Here is a 20,599-nt window from a genome sequence, read left to right as displayed (position 1 = left end):
AGTACATTAATATTTAAATGATATTTAATATAAAAATATTTGTAAAATTGAATAGTTTTTATTTAATAATTTTTTTAATTATGTTAAAAAAAATTAAGAAAGTAAATAAGAAATAAAGAATAAAAAAAATTAAGAATTGAAAAATATAAATATATTTTCAGACTAAATGAAATTAATAAATAATTAATGAATTTAAAAAATTGCTAAAAATTAATTTAAAAATTAATATCTTATTGCTCTTTATATAAAATGTGCATTTGTTTAGCTCATAAATATATTATCTAAGTAAATATCTCTTCTATAAAATAATAAAGTGATAAATGTTATAAGAAAAAAATAAAACATGAAATAAAAACATAGTTTCAACGAAATATTTATTCAGTCCATTTCAAACGACTCACGCAAAAAAGCATATTAAAAATTAATGGATATAACAATCGTCAAAGGCAAGAGAAAACATCAGTAAATACAAACAATAAAATTCAATCACTTCGGTATTCAATTATTAATATAAGTGAACATAATTTGTTTTGTAGTGTATAATACAAAAACATATTTAATCGTCAATAATGAAAAGAAAACTTCATTAAAAACTACAATCATAATATTTAAAGTTTGCGCGTTACAATTTCGATATTATCTTATCTGCAAAAAGATACAATACGACTTTTAATATCATTTGTATTACTTCATTAACATAAATATATGTAAATACTTCAATATTTTAAACATTAATCAAAAGATGGGGAAATACTCACGTTCAATTCAAATAACTAAAATACTTAAAAAGTTTAAATATATACTTAAGTAAAGATATATAAATATTGAAAATTGTTATAGGAATATACGTAAATATTGAATATTGAAAATTAATGAAATAGTAAATTTGCAATAGATTTTTTTTCCTTATAATAATAAAGAAGTGTTTGAGAAAAAAGTTTTAAAAACTATTTAATAACGATATAATTCAAACGAAAAGTTCATTCAAATAATCGATAATGTTCGCAGTCTTACAAACTTTTTAAATCAGTACAAACAAATATAAAAATATTAATGGGGTTACAGAGTGCTTAAATTTAAATTTTTTTCTGATAATTTATAAATTTCAAATTTATTATTCGCACATATACTACTATTATGCACAAAAGAGACTACTTCAATATTTGGTAATTACAAAAACAAATTAAAGCCTAGTTCGTTAAATTACAAATGATACAATGGAATTCAAAATAATATGAAAAGAAGATAAAAAGAATTAAGACTTTCATTATTTTCAAATACAGCAAAAATACTAATGACAAATAGTAATCAATTTTTAAACAAGAAACTGAAAAAATTATAATATTCAATAATGATTTTTTAATTCGTAGTTATTTTTCATAACCGTATGTAAAATTTATTTATTTTATAAAATATAGAAGAAATGATTTTTATCATTTTTTTTTAATATTTATATTATATGTAATTATATCATTGATAAAATTATGATAAATTTTAATTAGCATTTATAATGAAAGAATAAATTTTATTAATAATTCAAAACACAACCAATAGACCTGTATCTCGTAATTTTTTCAATTATTATAATGATATGCATTAACAAGATTTTTTCACAGCATGAAACTTGCTATTTTTTGTATTTTTTTTTTTTTTCTTCTTCATTTTCTTTCCTTACTTTGTAAACATCTAGATTGTCATGTTTATAACAAGTTATCAATATCGATATAATCACACGCGAACGATTTGAACTAGGCTTTCATGTAACAAATATATTATAAATATAAATTACAGTTATATATTGAAAATTGTTGAGAGCATTGTAAATTGTTGTACAACAATCGATATTATTATTTCAAAGATATATATATATATATATATAAATTCCTTCTTTTTTATATAATGAATTTTCAATACCTTTATCGAGTTTTAATTCAATGCGCTTGCTTTGATGAAACAATTGCAAAGAAATAATAAATCATGGACAGTCTATCAAAACGTTCTAATAGTGACAGGGATTAACAACAACTTTGTATTTAACCCTTTCAGCACCAAAATTTCTAAAAATGTAATATTAATAAAAAATGCCAAGTTAAACTGCTGGTAAATGCAAAAAGGATGGTGTGCTACATGCATACATTGCATTATCGTACATTTTAATACAAAACATATTTTTATATGTATATATATATTTATATATTTTGTTTACTGATGTATGGTGATATTGATATGAAGAAAGATATCAATATTTGATTCACAAGTTTTATTATTTACAAGCATTGGTCTACAAAATGTAAATTTGGTGAATTTCTTTCAAGAATCTTTTATTTTCATTATATTCATATTGAAAACTTGATTTGTAGGAAATAGTTCTAATGCCAAAAGTGGCTAAATATACTTTTTTGGTTTTTTCCAGGGATACAGATTTTTTTTTTTGTACCCATAACATGTAATGAATGATAGCATACATAATTAAATAAATTAAAACAGATTGTATAGGATACATATCTGGCCAAAATTAATATTTATATTTCATCGATTAATCTTTCTTTAATTTGATAATAGTAACGCTAATAATATAAAATTCAATTATCAATTATTAATAAATTTGTAGAATGCATCAATTATTAATAAATTCATAGAATGTATATTTAATATATCCAAAATTATAGAAAATATTTGTATTTTTGAAATAGTTATTGAATTTAAACAGTTATATGAGCGCTACTACTTTCAAATTAAATAATTGAACTCAAGACTTATGATAATATTATATTGTAAGAATGCAATTTAACCTATACTGGCATTAAAAGGGTTAATTATGTTGTGTCAGATAAATGTTTTCTTTTTCTTTTTTTTTTTTTTCTTAATCAACAAATATGAATATACTCTGTGCTGTATTTTGACATTAAAAATATTTAACATTTTAAACAAGATAATTAGCTAAAACGTTTTGATACAGATATGTGAAGATATAAAAATTCTTGATATTAAGAAATGTATTAAGGAATTTGTGAAAATAACGTAGTTGCAGGAACTCCAAATACATATATATGTCAATTACACACACACATATCATAAGAAGTCCATAGTTTAAATTCGAATTATCACCATTAATTCATTTTTTTTTCTTCTTTCTTATACATAATTCACTATTATTTAGCACTTTCATTATTTTCATCAATATTTGTGCTTTTGAATGAAATTCTATAGCTTAATAATCCATATGTTATTGGGAATTTTATGATCCTTATGGTATTAAAACATATTAAAATGAAATGAGATAATCGAAATTTGAAATCTTTTGGTAACGAGTAATATTTCACAAACTCGAGGAATTTTATAAATCCGATTGGTTTGAAAAGCCAAAAAGCTTTAAAGACGTGGAAGCTTTGAAATATTGAAGACTTACTGAAGCACAGAATATTTTGTAATTGTTGAGTACTTGATTCCACAAATACCTGACACGATGTTATCACTTTGTACGCAAACGTTTCATGTTCCCACACATGCCTATTTAACAATTGTTTTTCAGAATACGTATGTTCAATGGAGGATCATTCACCATCCAAATATATTCTAAGCGCTTTTTCTTTACGCGCATTATAACGTGATGCAGAGGAAAGTGGTAAAAAAGGTGATACTTCTCGAATTGCGATATCATTGTACTCTTCTTGTGTTAATGGTTGTGAAGTTTCCCTGCTATCTCTATTAAATAGAAATTTCGAAAGTTAATTATTTTTATATTTTACTTTAATTATCTTATACATTCTATATCATAATTATTTTTAAGATATAAGACATACCTATATAAGAATACAGCACCATCTTCAACATTAAGTTCGTCACCAGATGTTAATTCAATCCAATCTTCATCATTTTCAACTCGTACAACAGGTATATGTACTGAACCCTTTCCTCTCATTATATTTATATATTTTTCAGGTATATCCGATATCAAAGATAACTAAATAAAAATTTAACATTATTATTTGATTACTTTCTTTTAATAAATAAATAAATATATATATATATATATCATTTTTTCATTTAACTTACTTTTTTCATCATTTCTTCCATTGTTGTTTCATCTAAAACAATTTCTTGAGGTGGTCCAAAGTGTCTTTTTGTAGGGAACCAACGTCGGACAAATATAATAACTTGATTACTATTGGTAACTGGATCTTTATCAGGTAACTCTTGTACAATCATTTCAAATTGAGAATAAAATTGAAAGTCCTTGAATTTTTGATGATCTAAAAGTACTTTTGATGGTAACACAAAACACTTTTCTCTTAATCGACATCTTTCGTATGGTATCTCTATATTGTATCTTCTTTTCATTTCTGCAAGAATCTCTTTTTTCGCTTGACCTACAGTCATATCTTCCGAAACTATCCATTCAAACAAAAATTTGCCCTGTTAAAAAAAATTTTATCACTTATATTAATAATAATATTGTTAATTAAAATTACAAAATATATAAAATATATAAAATATGAAAAAATTTATTATACCTCAGCTGAATCAAGGAAAAATTGATGCAACTTTACTGTAAATTCACCATTACGTAAAGCCCGTCCTATCTCTATCCAAAGTTTTTCTCCGTCTTCGTAAGAAACAAGCTGACTAAGTAAACAGCTACAGTCTGATTCACCACATTCATCAAAATAGCGACAAATTTTGAAATATTCTGCGGGTACACCCACATATGGTTCTAAATTTTTCTTCAAGGTATTGAATATCATTCTTTTGTCTACTAATACTTTCAGAACTAAAGTCAAAATAATCATTATAAATATTTTTGTTTTAAATATTTGATAGAACAAATTTAAAATACATACATTTCTCATTGTGATTTGTATATGGAGTAGCTTTAAAATAATATTCTGAATCATCGATAATATTATCCCAGTTTTCGATTCCAACTTGATTTAACATTTTAATAGCTCGATTACTCGTACTTGATGGAAGATAAGGTAATTGAAAATCATCATCTCCTGGAGCGTCTCCAACTAATGTTTTGTCACTATCACTCAGACTACTATCTTCACTATTACTTTGTTCTGGAGTATGCCATTCTTCACCCTCTCCCAATTGAGGACTTGCATTTCTTACTGGTGTATCTTCAATAAGTTTTCCACTCTTTAAAATATCATTACATTTTGTACCAGTATCTCTATTATGAGATTCAGTAATACTTGTTTTTGATGGACTGTCAATTACAGATTTTTCTTTATCTTTACATACTTCTTCTAACATAGGAATATTTAATTCTTCCAACATTTCTGCATTCAACAAAATATAATATATAATATATATAAATAAAAATATAATATATATTATAATTTTTTAAAAGAATATTCAAAAGAATTATTCAATAAAAATACATTACTTACCTTTACTTGGATTAGGAGGTAATCTTATGCGTAGAGTTATAATATTTTCCAATTGTTCAGCAATTCTAGATATTATTGTTTCCAAATAAGATTTATTACATTCAGCATCACAATTAGTACATACAAATACTTTAACTAAATTACAAAATTCTGCAACTGCCAATATAGCGTCATCATTCTGTACGAATATTGTATCTGTTCCGTGTTTTCGTAAAACTATTTTCATATCATCTGGATCCATATTAACAAATTTCCCTACTACTTGTTTATATTCTTTCACTGTTTGTGTAAATAAACCTCGTACATTTAATGGTCCTTCAATAAGTTTTTTTCTAGCTACATCGACGACATATAATTTAGTTACAATACCTATTAAAAGAAATAAAAAACTTATATAATTTATATAATGAATATATACATAAATATGTATAAACAAATACGTACCACCTCGTAAATGTGGTTCAAATTTTTGATCTTTATCACGTATTTCTAATAATAAACTATATCGATTCACTCGATGACACCAAATATTTGCAAATGTTTCATGTTCTCTACCCTCATAGCTAGCCACAATCAAGTCATTGTTGGGATCATAAGCAACTAAACGACATTGATTTAAGCTTACCATGCCTTCCAAACAAAAGTTTTTATAAACATACTTTGTCGTTTCAGCCCAAGTTGCATTAGGCAAAAAGGAAAGTCTAAAATTCAGTTTTTTATCTTCTGTAGGATGTTGACAATATACTTTTACTTTAGGTGTGGCTAGATCTTTTTCACGACTTTTTCTATCATTATCTTCATTTTCTTTCATTTTTTTTAATAATTCCTAAAGTGTTATAAAAAAAGAGAAAAAGATATCATTAAATAGAATAATATATAATATTTTATTTAATTTATCTAATATTTTACCTGTATATGTTTTGGAAAATCCTGTACTTGCATAGGTAAAGCATTACGAGTGGGGTCAATTTGTCTATACATGAGCATATAAGCATTAGTACTACTATAAGCTCCACTGAAATATGATCTAGTTGAACCACCACCATATGTTTTTTGAATATCATCATGAGTTATCTATAATTAATACAATAGCACAGAATTTATAACAACATCATATGTTTAAATAGTATTTATTTTTTTTCATTAAGATTATAAATAAATATTATTAAATATACCTGCGTTACACTTTGATCATTAAAACAAAACCATTCTTGTGTTCTAAAATCTTTTATATAAGCATAGTAATGCCCACCACTAGCGCTACCACTATGAATCATAATTGAAAATAATTCATAATTATAAGGTCCTTTTGCTGCATTACTATTACGATTTTTTTCATTTTCATGATTATGCATAGTACAATTTGATGTTGAAGGTCCATTACTCATATCTATGCCTAAAAATAAAATATTTAAAATAATTATTAATTATTAAAAAGTATATAAAATATTAATATATTGTGACTTTCAAAGATCAAAATAAACATAAAAGTTAATATATGAAAATAATGGTTAAAGTTTATTTATTAAGTTATAAGCAATTTAAATTTTGAATTTTGTATAATTTATAAAAACAATATACCTTCATCATCATCTTGATCATGATTTGTTGAATGATTACTATTAGGAAGACTGTTTTCACAGGGAGGACAATCATCATCTAATGTGCCACTATCTGTTATAGAATTATCATCGCATTTTGCTAAACTATTATTTTCATCAGTACTTGGAGATTCTTGGAGATTTGGCATTGAAGCAATAAAAGAATTTAAATTTAATGTATCCGGAAAAGTAACTCTAAAATTAAAAGTTTAATATGAAAATATAAGATTAATGAAAAAATATTAACAAGAAAAATAATTCATATATACTTACTTATCATTAAGTTTAATTCTATGAAAAGTTTTGAAATCAAAATCAAATCGTTTAAGATGAAGAGTTAAAAGATAGGGAAATTTTGTGAATTTTAATCCTTTATGAGCATCACATTTTTTATTACATTTTTCACAATGATATTGATTACTTCCTTCCAAAATTTCATACTGAACAAATGCTCTTAAAGCTTCTTCCTATTAAAAATAATATTTTATATAATAAATTTTATTTATAAATAAAAATATAACATAATATAAACTTACCACACTAGTATATGCCACATTGCTACCAAATGGTCTTACTGGTAATGGTATATCAAGAAAAGTATCTTCTCTCGACTTTTCAGTACCACATTCAAGACATTTAACATAATCAATCATCTTTCCTAACAATATAAAAATCAAATTACAAACTTCTTTCTAATAAACTCATAAATGCTTTAAATATACATACCTTCATAAAGTCTATTTATCAAATCAGCTTGTTCAGTATTTTTAAATTTTTGTTCTAAAGCATCAAACATAACTCTGCAAAGTTCTTGAATATCATGTTGTTGCCAAGCTTCCGTAGAATCCCAACCAAAGCTTTTTGTTAATGAGGTAGTTTCTACTGCTGATTTTGTTGATGTCTATAAATATAAAAAATGTATTTAAATATGTTTTTATAATCATAAATTTATAAAATTATAATATTTTACGTAATTGTACTATAATTATGTAAACCTGTAAATTTAAAAATAACTTCTGTAATTGATATGGAATACTATTAGCTTCGTCTTTTTCTGATCCATCTATGTATTCCCAATTGTACAATGCATTTCGAAATTCAGGAGTCATATATAATGCTTGTAATAGACTATTTAAGTAACATGTCATTGCTTGATTGACTAAACCAACATAATCTTAAAAAGAGTATCATGAAAAATTAATAATAAAATTAATAATATCATTATAAAATTTTAATATATATAATTGCAAAAAAAAATAAAGTAAATATCACATACTTGTTTCAGATTTAATAAGACTTTTGAAATCAATATTATTATCTTCACCCCATACTGATGAATGATTAGGAGATGGTGGAGGAGGATTGTATGCAGATTGATGGCGCATAATACAATATGATGATTGCTTCTGCATTAGGATATCTGTTGGATCCATAACTAATAATGTGGGTTTGTGTTCACTTGAAGATTCTCGATCAAAAGAAAAATCCACACCAATTTCTGACATTGTTTTATCTTTCACTTCTGATAAATTAATCTAATGGTAATAATAATTTAATTTTTAATTTATATAAAAAAAACACCAGTAAACTATTGATAAATAATTATATTAATAATGAAACAAAAAAATGAAACAAAATATTACTAACCAATTTTCCAGCTGATACTAAATATAATTGAAAACTGTCTTGTGGTATTTGACAATGTTCTTCAATATAAACATAAAGCTCCTCACCACGGGTAGATTCATGTAATAGTAGTCTGTCACTGGTAAACTTATCTTTAAATCCAGATAGACTACACTGAATGAAACATATTTGACCAGCTCTACAAACCATGGTCTGCAATAAGAGATTAAGTGAAATATGCAATATGTGACTGAAATTTAATTTATTTTTTAAAAATAATTTATTGTGAATAATTCAATAAAAATGCAATCTAATATCTTAAATATATTCTAAAAAAAATTATGTAATTTAATATTATTTTAATTTACACAACATTAATTATTGTTTATTTTTTAATAAAAAAAAAATTATATTTTTACATGAAAATATTAAAAAATTTAATAAATTATATTTATATTATTTTTAAAATAAATCAAAATTATTAATCAACAAAAAGAGATTAATAAATATTACCATAAATGTATAAGAAAATAAAGGGATATTCACTTTTAATTAATAAATATAATATTTAGAGATAATGTTACAACTGATCAGTAATTTTCAGACAAATAAAATTGGCAATATGCCATACTAAAGGTAGAAAATGAGGGAGATCTACGCAACACAGTAAGATACTACTCTGCACAGTATGACACAGTAAGGAAAGCCTATAGAGCCTCCAGTTATATTTAGAATGTCTAAACGAAGACTTGGAAAATGGCTCTCTTCTCCGACATCAGAATTCTCCCCTCTCTTTTTCTTTCTTCCTTACTCTATTACTACTTCCCTATTCTACATTTTCTCTTATATAAATGCCAAATAAATTAAAATAAATTTTTATATTAAATTTTATAAATTAAATTTTCTAATATAATATATAAAATATAAATTATTTTATATATGAATAAATTTTTAGAAACAGAATGCTATTTTTTATTAAAATGATACAATATAAAAAATAATCTATTACAATTATTCATATGTAAATTTCTTTTAATATTTATAATTAAAATTAATATCTATCACACTTAATACTTACTAGCAATATATATTGTAGAGTCCAGTCCTCGTATACCTCTTTATTGTTTCAATCTAAAAGATTTCAAAACAATATAAAATTATAATTGACATTCATCCAAATCCAAAATTTCATAAAATTTTAAAAACTAACATTTTTATCTTGTAATAATGTATTATCTTGTATTAAATTACATTTCACCAATAACTTCTTTTATCAAGTATTGCTACAGTCTCTGAAAGTAGCAATAAAAATCACTTCTTCTTACATTTTTTACAAACACAGACAAGATAATCATCCTTTCGTTTTATTTAAACCAACAAAATGAACATTTGTAAATAGGAAATTATAAATTTAAAGTTCGAATTAGTGTTACTAACTTGCACAAATAATATATTAAATGTTATTGTAACAGAACTTTTTTTAATAAAAACAACACATAATGTAAACAAGTCACAAAACAAGAGTCCATGAAATACAAGCACAAATAATATATTTCACACTTTTACCGATGTCTGTTAAAAAACCAAAGACGAAAAACGTGTAACACGGTTTAAAATGTTTGTACGATGAAAAAACGTTTGATTAGACGAACGAAAATCGAGCGCATAATACTCAGAAGATCGGAATGCGCTCTTGTGCTAATACAAACGAGTTAAAACAAGGCTTTTCATTTCATGACGATTAACAAAATGTTGTCTGATGATATATACGATTCTTGACCAATATTAGTATTTTAATGAATAAGGAAACATTCAATTGATGTCACGCTAGTTTGTTAACTAACAAGACACTAACAAGAATAAACGTAAGGTCTTATGAAATGGCTGGTCAAATACTCGTCTTGTTGGAACTCACGTTTAATGATATTTACACTTGAATAATTCGTTTTTGAATCTGTTAATCATATTTACATTCTTTCATCACATAAATTCTAATCGGAGTACTTCTTTCGTACATCAATATAGAAATTTTCGGTATAATATTTGACTCCTTACCGAAATCACTAAGAGACATGTGCGACGTTCACTTTACGCCATATTTTCTACACAACACAGTTCGGTGCTGCCATGTAATAATGCCAATCAAAAACTACGAGCATAAAGAAGATATAGCATAGATTAAATATCTAGTAATACATTTTTATATTACTCAATTTAAAAAATATAGATTTTTCATTATTTTTATATTTTTCCAGATGTCAATTCAATATTACTTTAACATAGAAAAAGATTACATTACTTGTGTTTGAAAACTAAATTTAGTGAAAGATAAATACATGTTTCAAAAATAAAATTTAAAATATGAGAATGAATTATAATAATTTTATAAGATCGCTTATAATATTGTTCCAAATGAATTAAAAAAAATCAATGTTTTTTTTTTAAATATTTTGATACGTTATAACTTTTTTATTTATTTATTATATTATTATTATTATTATTATTTATTATAACTAAAATTATTTTTTAATCTTCACTAATAATTTTTATATTATACAAATAAATGCGTCTGCATGTATATATGTGTATAAGAAATAAATTCTTAGTAAGTAATATTATTATTTACTAATATTAACATAAACAGATTTATTTATGATAATTATTTATAATTATAAAATAACAGAAACAAACTACTAGTGTTAATTTTAATAGTTTTTGGAACGTAAATGGAATTATTAAGCAATATAGCGACTATAGCGCTACTCATATTGTAGCAACATCAATGCATACTAGTCTATGATATATCTGCGATGGTGTACTAGTCGCCATAGAACTCATAAAATTGCTTGAAGTACTCGATGAATTTCGGGTAAGTTTATTCATTAATTCATGTCGATGTATTGATAATTAAAATTAACATTTAATGTTTTATTTAAAAGTTCCAACAGCATTTACAAAAAATATTTTGCATACATTGTTCTGAATGACCTTTTTATGAGTATCATAGAATCGAACCGACAATTTTTTTTATACATACAAAATGAAATATTCATTGATAATAAAAAAATATTATATATGAAATTCTTTAAATTGCTAAAAAATTGTAATATTAAAAAAATTAAAAATTATCTTTATAAAATGTATTTAATTATAAAATTATAACATTAGAATTAATGTGCCGATTTATGAAATTGACAGTTCGTAATAATTGAAGTTAAAAACCTTTTTTTATTTATTTTTTTTTTATCTAATAAATTTAATTTCTGAATATTATTCTTTTTTATTATAGGTATTTAAAGATTTTCTTTGCTTCTAATGAAGCTCATTTTACATAACAAATGACAGATGGATAAAACTAAGTTTTATAAATTAACTTCTACTTCCACTATATGATCAAACGATCAGAATAAATATTATTTGTCTATATTGGAATACTAAGCATTATCAAGATGAATATTAATTCAATAGGCATAGTTGATCTGTTTAATTTATTGGAATCCAACAAACTTGGGGAAGTAGAAGAAATTAAAAAAGTATTTCATGAACTTTTTTTGTGTAGTAAGTAAGGTTATAAATTTCAAAATATTTAATAATTTTCTTTTTCTTTTAATGATTTTTTAAAATTTTACAGCAAAAGACAATTGGCTGGTAAATGGTCTTTTCGATTATTATCTGTCCACGAATTCCTTAAGAGCTGTTGAGGTATTAGCTGGTGTTCGTGATCCACATGATAAACATCTTTTAGATCGTTTATCAGAAGCTCTTTCTAAATCTGGAAGTAGCAGCCAAAGAATTCAAACTCTTACTTTATTAGGTCATATTGCCCGTCGTCAGCCAACTTGGTTATACAAGCTTGCGAGTCATACTTTATTTCGGGATTTACTTAAGTTACTTAAGGTAGAATTAAATTTTAACAAATAAATAAATTTATTGAATAACAATCAATTTTATAATTTTAGATGGAAGCAGATACATTATCTCTTATGAGTGCACTTTTACTCTTAGTAATGTTATTGCCAATGTTACCTGCTGCTTTAGGGCCATATCTATCAGAAATTTTTGAAGTATTTGGTCGATTGGCCTCTTATTATCATCATCAATCATCATCTATATTTTCATCTCCTATGCATTTTACTTCAAAAACAATAACAGGGACAATAGATAAAAATCATTTATATTTATTACATTTACAAGTAAGTATATTTATACAGATTAATATTATTTATAAATATAAGAAAAGATAAGTAATATTTTTTGAATTTTTTGTAGGTCGGACTATATAGTTTATTTCACAGATTGTATGCCATGTATCCTTGTAACTTCATTTCATATTTAAAACAACAATACATTCAACGAGATCAATTAGCTACTTTTACTCATACAATTAGACCAATGTTAGATTCAGTGCGTATGCATCCTTTACTTGTTACTGCTTCTAAGGATACAGAGATTTCTGCTGCTAGGTATTTTTTATTACAAAAAATCCTAACTTTAAAAAAAAATTATATATATTATAAAGAGACATATTTATCATATATTTCATTATTTTTTAGATGGAAAAAAATGGAGCATCATGATATTATGGCAGAATGTGGTCGTTTTACATTGGATAAATGTCGAGAAGAAGTATTTCGTACTACAAATTCACGTTCTACGCCACCTTTAGGTTTGTAAGTTTTATTAAAAAAATATATATATAATTATGAATGTAGTTATACTATCAGTATATATTCCAGATTATTCTTCTATGTGTGCTCCAATAAACATTAGTGGAGGAATAGCACCATCAGAAATTAGTAATGGTGAAGATGATACATTCTGGTCACCCAGTATGGTAGTGCCACCACATAGTCCTCAGTTTCCAGTTACATCTCATGAACAACGATCTACTCCATCAACACCTAATAATAATAGAAGTGGTACATCTCCACCAGAAGCTGCAGTTGAAGCCACTCCAGAAACAACTCCTGTTAAGGTATGTTTAAGAATTTTCAAAAAAAAAAAAAAAATAATAAATCGAAATTATGCTCATAATTTTATTATTTAGGATTTACGAAAATTATCGACGAGGCAAGTACCTACTGGTTCTGTCGCAGTTCGTGCTCTTACTGCATTTGGTAATGGTACAGTAGGTTCAAATTCACGACCATCTACACCGATTCCTTTAAATCCATCTATGTCTGGCTCTTTAATTGGAAGTGGAAATGCAAACAATGCACATGGTTTTTTTTCGCACAAGCTAAGTAAAATTATCGCAGATAGACAAACTATCGCTCAACAAAAGTCAACTATTAACATCGATGAAGATGGAAAATTTTCAGAAATGAATACACAGAATGGGAAAAACGATTCTTGGCAAGAAGATCAAGAGGTTCTGTATTTTATATACTTTTGTATGTAAGAATATTGTATATTAACAAATATTGGTATATATGTTTCTACAGCATTCTATTGTGCAGGTTTTAGAAATTGTAAGCTCTCAAACTACTGGAAAATTGGAAAGTTCAAAATATTTTGAACAACAAGAACATCATAATGAAAAAATGCAAAATGCTATTGCAGATTTATCTCAAAAAGTTTATCAACTTCGTTTGTATTCTCAAACAAGTCAAATTTCAACGCATTTAAATTTGAATTCTCTTTTTAAAGTGAGATATTTTTATCAGTATATTTAATATTTAATATTATTTAATATTTTTTACAAAGCAAAAAAGAAGAAGAATATGATAAAAAAATATATATATATATATATATTTTTATAGATTAGAAAAAGCAAATCTTGTCCCGATATCAAAGTTCAAAAACAAATTGTTGATGATAAAAGAGATATAATGAAAATAATAGCGACAAAAAAATTAGAAGAAACGGGAACACAAACTTTCGATTTGCTTCCATATGAATATTTATTGCTAGGAATTCTGGATCAAAAAAATGAAATGAATTTACAAAAGCATTCGTCTCAAGATACAGAACTTAGATTGTCACCAACTGCAATGCTTGATCGATATGTCGAAGCTTGTACGCATTCTGGTAACTATTATGATGACAAAATGAATAATATAAAATAAAATTCAATAAAACAAATTTTATTTTTAGTCAATAGAAATTTTATAAAATATTTTTCTTCAAAGGGACTAATGCAATTAAACAGAAACAAAGAAAAGAAAATGATGGAGAAGATGAGATAGCAGAAGAAGATGTATTTGATATTGAATGTGCAAATCAGTTATTACAGCTTATGCAAATGCAACTTCAATTTGAACGGCAGCGTAGAGAAGTTCACGCTGAACGTAATCGAAGACTTCTTGGTAAACTGAGAGATTCACGTGCATTAGAAGAACATAATTATGCTTTGGTCAGTTGGAATTATTTATTCAAAATAAGATTTGATATCATTTTTAATTAATTATTGTTAAATACAAAATTCTTATCACGTAGACTGATCGTTTGAAAATAATGGAAAAAGAAGTAGAAAGCTTAAAAATTGAATTAGAGCGTAATAAAAAAGAAGCTTGCCAAACTGAAGATCAATATAAAGATGCATTACACCACTGGCAAACTAAGGTAAAATCAATGAAAATTTTTTATTATTATCGATATCGATTTTATTATTAAAAAAAATTTATATAATAATATAATCAATAACGTATAGTGTATTGAAGAACAACGACAAAATCAGATAGTAAAAGATCGTCTTGAATCTGTTGAACTTGAATTAAAAAATGAACAAAAAAAAGTAGCAGACTATGAACGGCAGATTCGTTCTACGGAGGCTTCTCTATTCGATGCAGGTCATCAACTAAGAGTAGCTTTAAAAGCTGCAAATCGTAGTAAAGAATTAGAACGTAATCTTGATATTATACAGAAAAAATTTCTTCTACTTAGAGAGGTAATATTTTTAAAAATTTTATATATTTTTACATAATATCAAGTTTATTTTTGTATCTATAGGCACAAGTAAAATTACAAGAAAGTACAAGTGGTCCTTCACCAATGACAAAGCAAGAAATAATACAAATACAAAAATCATATTCAGAAGAATTAACTAGTAAGTAAATTTCAATTTAAAATTAATTTTAGAAATATATTATAAATAATTAATATAAATGATATTATAATAGATTTACGACGACAATTGGAATCGCGAACATCTTTTGTAGAAGCTTTGAAAATACGTTTAAGTGAACTAGAAAACAAAGAAGCGCGAAAAGAAGCGCAACTTGTAGAACTTCAACGACTTTTACAAGAAACAAAAGATCAACACGAAGCCGAATTGGAAGCTGTTGAATCAAAATATAAAGCACAAGCTGAAATCAATCTTCTTCTTGAAAGTCGTATACTTGAATTTCATGGAACACTAGAATCAGCAACTTGCAGTAATACTACTGTAAACAATCTAGCATCTTCAGCATCACCTAAAGAAAGATCACCTCCATTGTCAGCTAGTTTAGCTTCTTCTAGTGAGGGAAGTCTTGCCTTTATTCATTCAAGTACTGGAATAATAATGAATGACTGCTGTGATACCGCAGGCGAAATTCCTAATCTTCAAGCTATTGTCGAACCTGTGCCAAGCCAGGCTACATCACCATCTCGTCAAAATCGGAATCCTAAACAAGACTAACGCTACGCAAATCTGATATCTTTTCGCATGCAGTTATTCTTTTTTGCACGCGTACAACTGTTATCCAGTGACGTGGTATTAAATCAGAAGAAAGTTATTTGTAGCTTTTTATCGACATATTATGCAGAATTCATAAAAATATTATTATCGCGTGATTTCGATAAATAATTGAAAATATACTGGTAATTAATAAAATTACTAGCATGATATATATATAATTTCACTCTTAAAAAATGAATTCACAATGAATAAATGGTTGAGATATTTTGTGAGCAATTTTATATGTCTCAACTGTTAAACACATCCTTGTATTACTTCCCCTTATTAAGATATATTTTATTCATCATTTTTATATATGAATTTCTTCAATGAATTAAGAAAAAAATTACTTCAATCTAAAAAAAGTGTATATATTATAGAGCATAATAAGATTTTTACAATTACCATACATAATACTGAATAATTATAAAATATTTGCCTATAAAAATGAGTCACGAATATGTTAAGATCTAAAATATCGATAATACGAAAAATATGTTTTTTACTTGTTCAATTAAAATCATATCTAAGAAAACAAACAATGAATATATCAAATTTCTATAACAAAAAACACTGCCATTTTTCTTTTATTAATAAGTTTGTAATTCGCGACTCATAGTCATAAGAATTGCATCATCTGGATTAGCATAATTCGCCAAATCTGGAAAAAATCAACAAAGAAAAAATATTTTTCTTCAATTAAAAAAGATTTCTTTAAATATCGAAAATTATTTTGGTTAATATTATTTATATATTCACATAATCGTTACTCACGATTATGACCTGTATGTATCGGTGATATCTTAAGTTTTCGTAATAACAGTTGAATGAGCCAGAAACAAAGTAACCATAGTAATGCACCTATTGAAAATACCCTTAATGTTACAATACCTCCATATGTATCTATTAACCATCCACATATAAAACTACCACTTGATACTCCTGAAAATAATTATTAATGTATAGATATTGATTATTTATGAATTAAGTTACAATTAGTTAATTTTTTTTTAATTTAATATTATTAACCAATTCCTTCAAATATAGCACCAATAAATCCTTGTATAGTAGCTTTAGTACCAGATGGCGTTATTTTATCACCATATGATACCATTGTAGGCCAGCAAAGACCTACAGTAGGTCCATGAAGTATTTCAATAATTAAAAACCACCATGGGTTTGATACAGTACTATATGCCATAAATCTATAAAAATAATATAATTATGAATGAAATAATAGAAAGAAATTTAGAAATACTTAAAAAAATTTTTTATTACTTACCTAATTGCATAAATCAGTAAAACTAAACTCATAACATTTACATGACCTAATTTTCGTAGTACATTTCCTGAGATGAAATTAAATGGTAGTTCTCCTAAAAAACACTGTACACCAGTCAAAAGGCCTTGTAAAGTTTTCAGATGTGTTATTTGAAAACTAGAGTTTGCTAGGTCTTCAGTATACCAAAATAGAAAATTCCACACTACACTAGTACACATTCCAGTTCCTATACACCACCATCCAAATGCCAAAACATTGCCTTCTCTAAGGATGGTGAATAATTCCAATAATATTGAAGGTTCATCCTCAGAGTATTCTGGACTTTTCTGTAATGATACTGCTTTCTCCCATTACCTGCCAATTTTTTATTCTTTTGATAAATAAGAAGTATCAAACTTCTGTACTATCTAAACTTCTATCTATTCTTAACATTATATATATTAAAAAACTGTACCTTTCTTAAAGTTGTAGATATAATAATATCAAAAATCATAATGATCAACATAATATAAAATATACAAGTATAATCTTTTTGAAATTTTCCTGCACTAAATATATCTACAAGATATCCTGCGCTTATTCCAAAAATACCAAAACCAATACTACCCCACATTTTTTGTTTTCCATACTCATTCCTTCTTTCATTTCCTATAATATACAATTATAAAAAAAAATTAAATATTTAATAATAAATATAACATATATACTACTAACCAAGAAGATTAAAACATATAGCATCTGTTATGCTAACTATAACTGCCATTCCAATCCAACTTATTACAGTTGCCCATAAAAATGAATAAAATTGGTATGTTGAATTCTGTGTAGAATTCTCAGAAACATCAATTTCATACAATAGTTGATTAAAAATTGGGTTATCATAACATGTAGCTATACATGATGTTCTCACATAATGTTTACAAGCTGGTTTATATATTGCATCTGAGAATTTAGCAGTCAAAATGCTTATATATATACAATTGTTCATCTGTAAAATAAAGAAGAATTTAAATATTTCTAAATAAACAATTATAAACAATTATTTGCAAAATATCTTACATAGTAATCATGAAATGTATCAAATGTTAAAGTAAAATTAAATGTATCTGTATCCAAAATAGTACTTGAATTTTGTAATTCACAAAAATGAGATACTTTCCAATATGAACAGATTTCTAAATAAATTTCTTTTGTGGCTTTACAAGATACCTAAAAAAATACCATCATACAAAATAATATTATTATAATAATATATTAAAAGATTAAAATATATTATATGAAATAATGTTTATAAATAAATTATAAAAATATGATACCTGACATGATTTATTTAAGTGAAGCTCTGTTATTACATCTTGTATAATTTTATCAGAAAATCCATGTTTCGAACACATTTCTAAAGTTGCTTCACCATTACAAGTAAGATAAACATTTGCTTTATTCTGTATTTCAGGTATAAAATATATTGTGAATAAAGCTATTGCAACTATAACTTGAAATATTAAAAATAATATTTTATGAATTTTAAATTTGTCAGCCAATGCTCCAAATAAAGGTTTTGCTATTAAACCAGAAATTGGTAATATTGTATATATTGTGCCTACTAAAAATCCAGAAAATCCTAATTGTTTTGCTATTGTTGGTAAAAATGGTACTATTGGTCCAGTAGCTAAAAAAATAAAGATAAAAAATATAATTTTGCATAATATTTTATAAAATTTAATATTCAAATTTTAATAAAATTAATTAATATAATATTACCTGCATTAAATAAAAAATAATGTGCTTTTATTGGTAATAATCTGTTATTTATATTTTCAAACATTTTAGAATTCTGTCACAAATTAAAAATAAATATAAATTATCACCTGCAAATAATATAAATTTTTAAAAAATTATTTTAATTTTTATTTCTTTAAGTAAATAAAATAATTAATCAATATGATTAATTATTATTAATTAACACAAATTTAAAATTAATTCAATATTTAAATATAATAAAAGATTATATTTATTAATAATAAAATAAAATAAAATTAACTTTTTTAAGTTTTAAAGCTTTGTACATATATTTATAATAAAAATTTTTTACATTATCTTATAAATAATCTAAACATATACTTTGTTCAGAAATACTTTAAACTACCTTTTATTAAAAATACGAATCCCACTTGCTGAATCACAATTTTTTTTTTATCTGAATCATAAAATATAGATATTATTGAATAGAAACTTATAGATATTATATTCAGATTTCTCATATATTATTATGATATATAATATTATAAATTTGATTTAGTTCGAAAAATTTTTGCAAATTGCAATTAATTTTTTTCTAATATTTCTAAATGTACATTTTCTATAATGTTAATCAATGAGGAATTATTATAGATTTCGATAACAATATGTATGTAATAATATTTGCAACAATATTGATCACATCAGATTATCAAGTTCTTATTAAAATTAACACTTTCACTGAATTGAAAATTTTTATTAAAATGATTGTATAGAGATTAGATATAACTATATTTATTAATTTGTGGTAGAAAGATATTATACAATATATATAGATAAAATACAATATAGATCATAAAAGAAATACAGAATAGACATGACATGCGATGTTTTAAGAATTTACCTTTGGGCCATCTATTTTTTTTTTTTTGTATTTTCATGTTACATACATCATTATCGATTCAAAATTAGAATTAGATAATGACGCTATTGTGGTTAACTACTAAAAAGAATTATAATTAAATATGTCACATGCGACATTATCGATTTAGAACGAAATTAGACAGCAACGCTATTTGGAGAACGAGAGGAATTATAATTAAATCATATATTACCATTAAATTAAATATAATTTCTAAACTCATTTTAAATTGTAAAAAATGTCTAAAATGTTACAAAATATCCTATTCCTTTTCAGTAACATGATATATAAATATATTAAATAAGAAGATATTATTGCATGTTATTACATATTAATAATTTATCACTTGTTTAAATTATAAACTTTCTATAATAA

The 20,599-nt window shown here is 24.7% G+C and overlaps 3 protein-coding genes across 9 annotated transcripts; 1 reads left to right on the top strand and 2 right to left on the bottom strand.

Annotated features, from left to right (window-relative positions):
- Positions 1-1,605: 1,605 nt before the first annotated feature.
- Positions 1,606-10,778, bottom strand: LOC408911 (ubiquitin carboxyl-terminal hydrolase 47). 5 transcript variants are annotated; one of them, XM_016913098.2, is made up of 19 exons: positions 10,539-10,749; positions 9,834-9,915; positions 9,702-9,754; positions 8,645-8,836; positions 8,274-8,532; positions 7,993-8,171; positions 7,724-7,898; positions 7,534-7,655; positions 7,271-7,464; positions 6,978-7,192; positions 6,572-6,792; positions 6,306-6,470; positions 5,841-6,222; positions 5,397-5,765; positions 4,842-5,285; positions 4,515-4,771; positions 4,057-4,416; positions 3,804-3,964; positions 1,606-3,705 (listed from the first exon to the last, which is right to left on the bottom strand). In XM_016913098.2, the coding sequence occupies exons 4-19, from the start codon at positions 8,831-8,833 to the stop codon at positions 3,555-3,557; spliced, it is 3,843 nt and encodes a 1,280-aa protein (XP_016768587.1). In that variant the 5' UTR covers positions 8,834-8,836; positions 9,702-9,754; positions 9,834-9,915; positions 10,539-10,749; the 3' UTR covers positions 1,606-3,554. The 5 variants fall into 5 exon arrangements, with proteins under 5 accessions (XP_016768587.1, XP_016768588.1, XP_006569510.1 ...); XM_016913099.2 differs by having other exon boundaries at positions 10,679-10,697; XM_006569447.3 differs by lacking the exon at positions 9,834-9,915 and having other exon boundaries at positions 10,679-10,778.
- A 603-nt stretch (positions 10,779-11,381) lies between these two features.
- On the top strand, positions 11,382-16,521 carry LOC724223 (hamartin). 3 transcript variants are annotated; one of them, XM_001119992.5, is made up of 15 exons: positions 11,382-11,492; positions 11,913-12,181; positions 12,255-12,520; positions 12,583-12,816; positions 12,893-13,086; positions 13,177-13,289; positions 13,360-13,598; positions 13,671-13,994; positions 14,068-14,271; positions 14,386-14,653; positions 14,755-14,978; positions 15,062-15,187; positions 15,276-15,512; positions 15,575-15,671; positions 15,745-16,521. In XM_001119992.5, exons 2-15 carry the CDS (start codon positions 12,073-12,075, stop codon positions 16,242-16,244), a joined length of 3,135 nt encoding a protein of 1,044 aa, XP_001119992.2. In that variant the 5' UTR covers positions 11,382-11,492; positions 11,913-12,072; the 3' UTR covers positions 16,245-16,521. The 3 variants fall into 3 exon arrangements, with proteins under 3 accessions (XP_001119992.2, XP_006569512.1, XP_006569511.1); XM_006569449.3 differs by having other exon boundaries at positions 14,083-14,271; positions 15,745-16,244; XM_006569448.3 differs by having other exon boundaries at positions 14,386-14,641; positions 15,745-16,244.
- A 112-nt stretch (positions 16,522-16,633) lies between these two features.
- Positions 16,634-19,390, bottom strand: LOC411196 (major facilitator superfamily domain-containing protein 6). Its single transcript, XM_394670.7, has 9 exons — positions 19,327-19,390; positions 18,882-19,234; positions 18,625-18,774; positions 18,280-18,553; positions 18,020-18,213; positions 17,566-17,891; positions 17,313-17,488; positions 17,058-17,225; positions 16,634-16,944 (listed from the first exon to the last, which is right to left on the bottom strand). The coding sequence occupies exons 1-9, from the start codon at positions 19,388-19,390 to the stop codon at positions 16,874-16,876; spliced, it is 1,776 nt and encodes a 591-aa protein (XP_394670.3). The 3' UTR covers positions 16,634-16,873.
- Positions 19,391-20,599: the final 1,209 nt, after the last annotated feature.

The sequence above is a fragment of the Apis mellifera genome, linkage group LG7, assembly GCF_003254395.2.
Source record: "Apis mellifera strain DH4 linkage group LG7, Amel_HAv3.1, whole genome shotgun sequence".
Classification (NCBI taxonomy): domain Eukaryota; kingdom Metazoa; phylum Arthropoda; class Insecta; order Hymenoptera; family Apidae; genus Apis; species Apis mellifera.
The sequence above is the reverse complement of the archived record's forward strand: the minus strand, read 5'-3'. Positions and strand labels throughout refer to the sequence as shown.

Bases quoted from the DNA above. Each gene is read 5' to 3' on its own strand.
- LOC724223 (XM_001119992.5), top strand. From the start codon at position 12,073: ATGAATATTAATTCAATAGGCATAGTTGATCTGTTTAATTTATTGGAA. The intron at 14,979-15,061 runs GTCAGTTGGAAT...CTTATCACGTAG, and splicing joins AAGAACATAATTATGCTTTG to ACTGATCGTTTGAAAATAAT. The intron at 15,513-15,574 runs GTAATATTTTTA...TTGTATCTATAG, and splicing joins AATTTCTTCTACTTAGAGAG to GCACAAGTAAAATTACAAGA.
- LOC408911 (XM_026441838.1), bottom strand. The intron at 7,899-7,992 runs GTTTACATAATT...TTATATTTATAG, and splicing joins AGTTATTTTTAAATTTACAG to ACATCAACAAAATCAGCAGT. The intron at 6,471-6,571 runs GTATATTTAATA...TATTAATTATAG, and splicing joins ATGATCAAAGTGTAACGCAG to ATAACTCATGATGATATTCA.
- LOC411196 (XM_394670.7), bottom strand. From the start codon at position 19,390: ATGTTTGAAAATATAAATAACAGATTATTACCAATAAAAGCACATTAT. The intron at 18,554-18,624 runs GTAAGATATTTT...TTTATTTTACAG, and splicing joins ATACATTTCATGATTACTAT to ATGAACAATTGTATATATAT. The intron at 17,892-18,019 runs GTACAGTTTTTT...GTATCATTACAG, and splicing joins TATCTACAACTTTAAGAAAG to AAAAGTCCAGAATACTCTGA.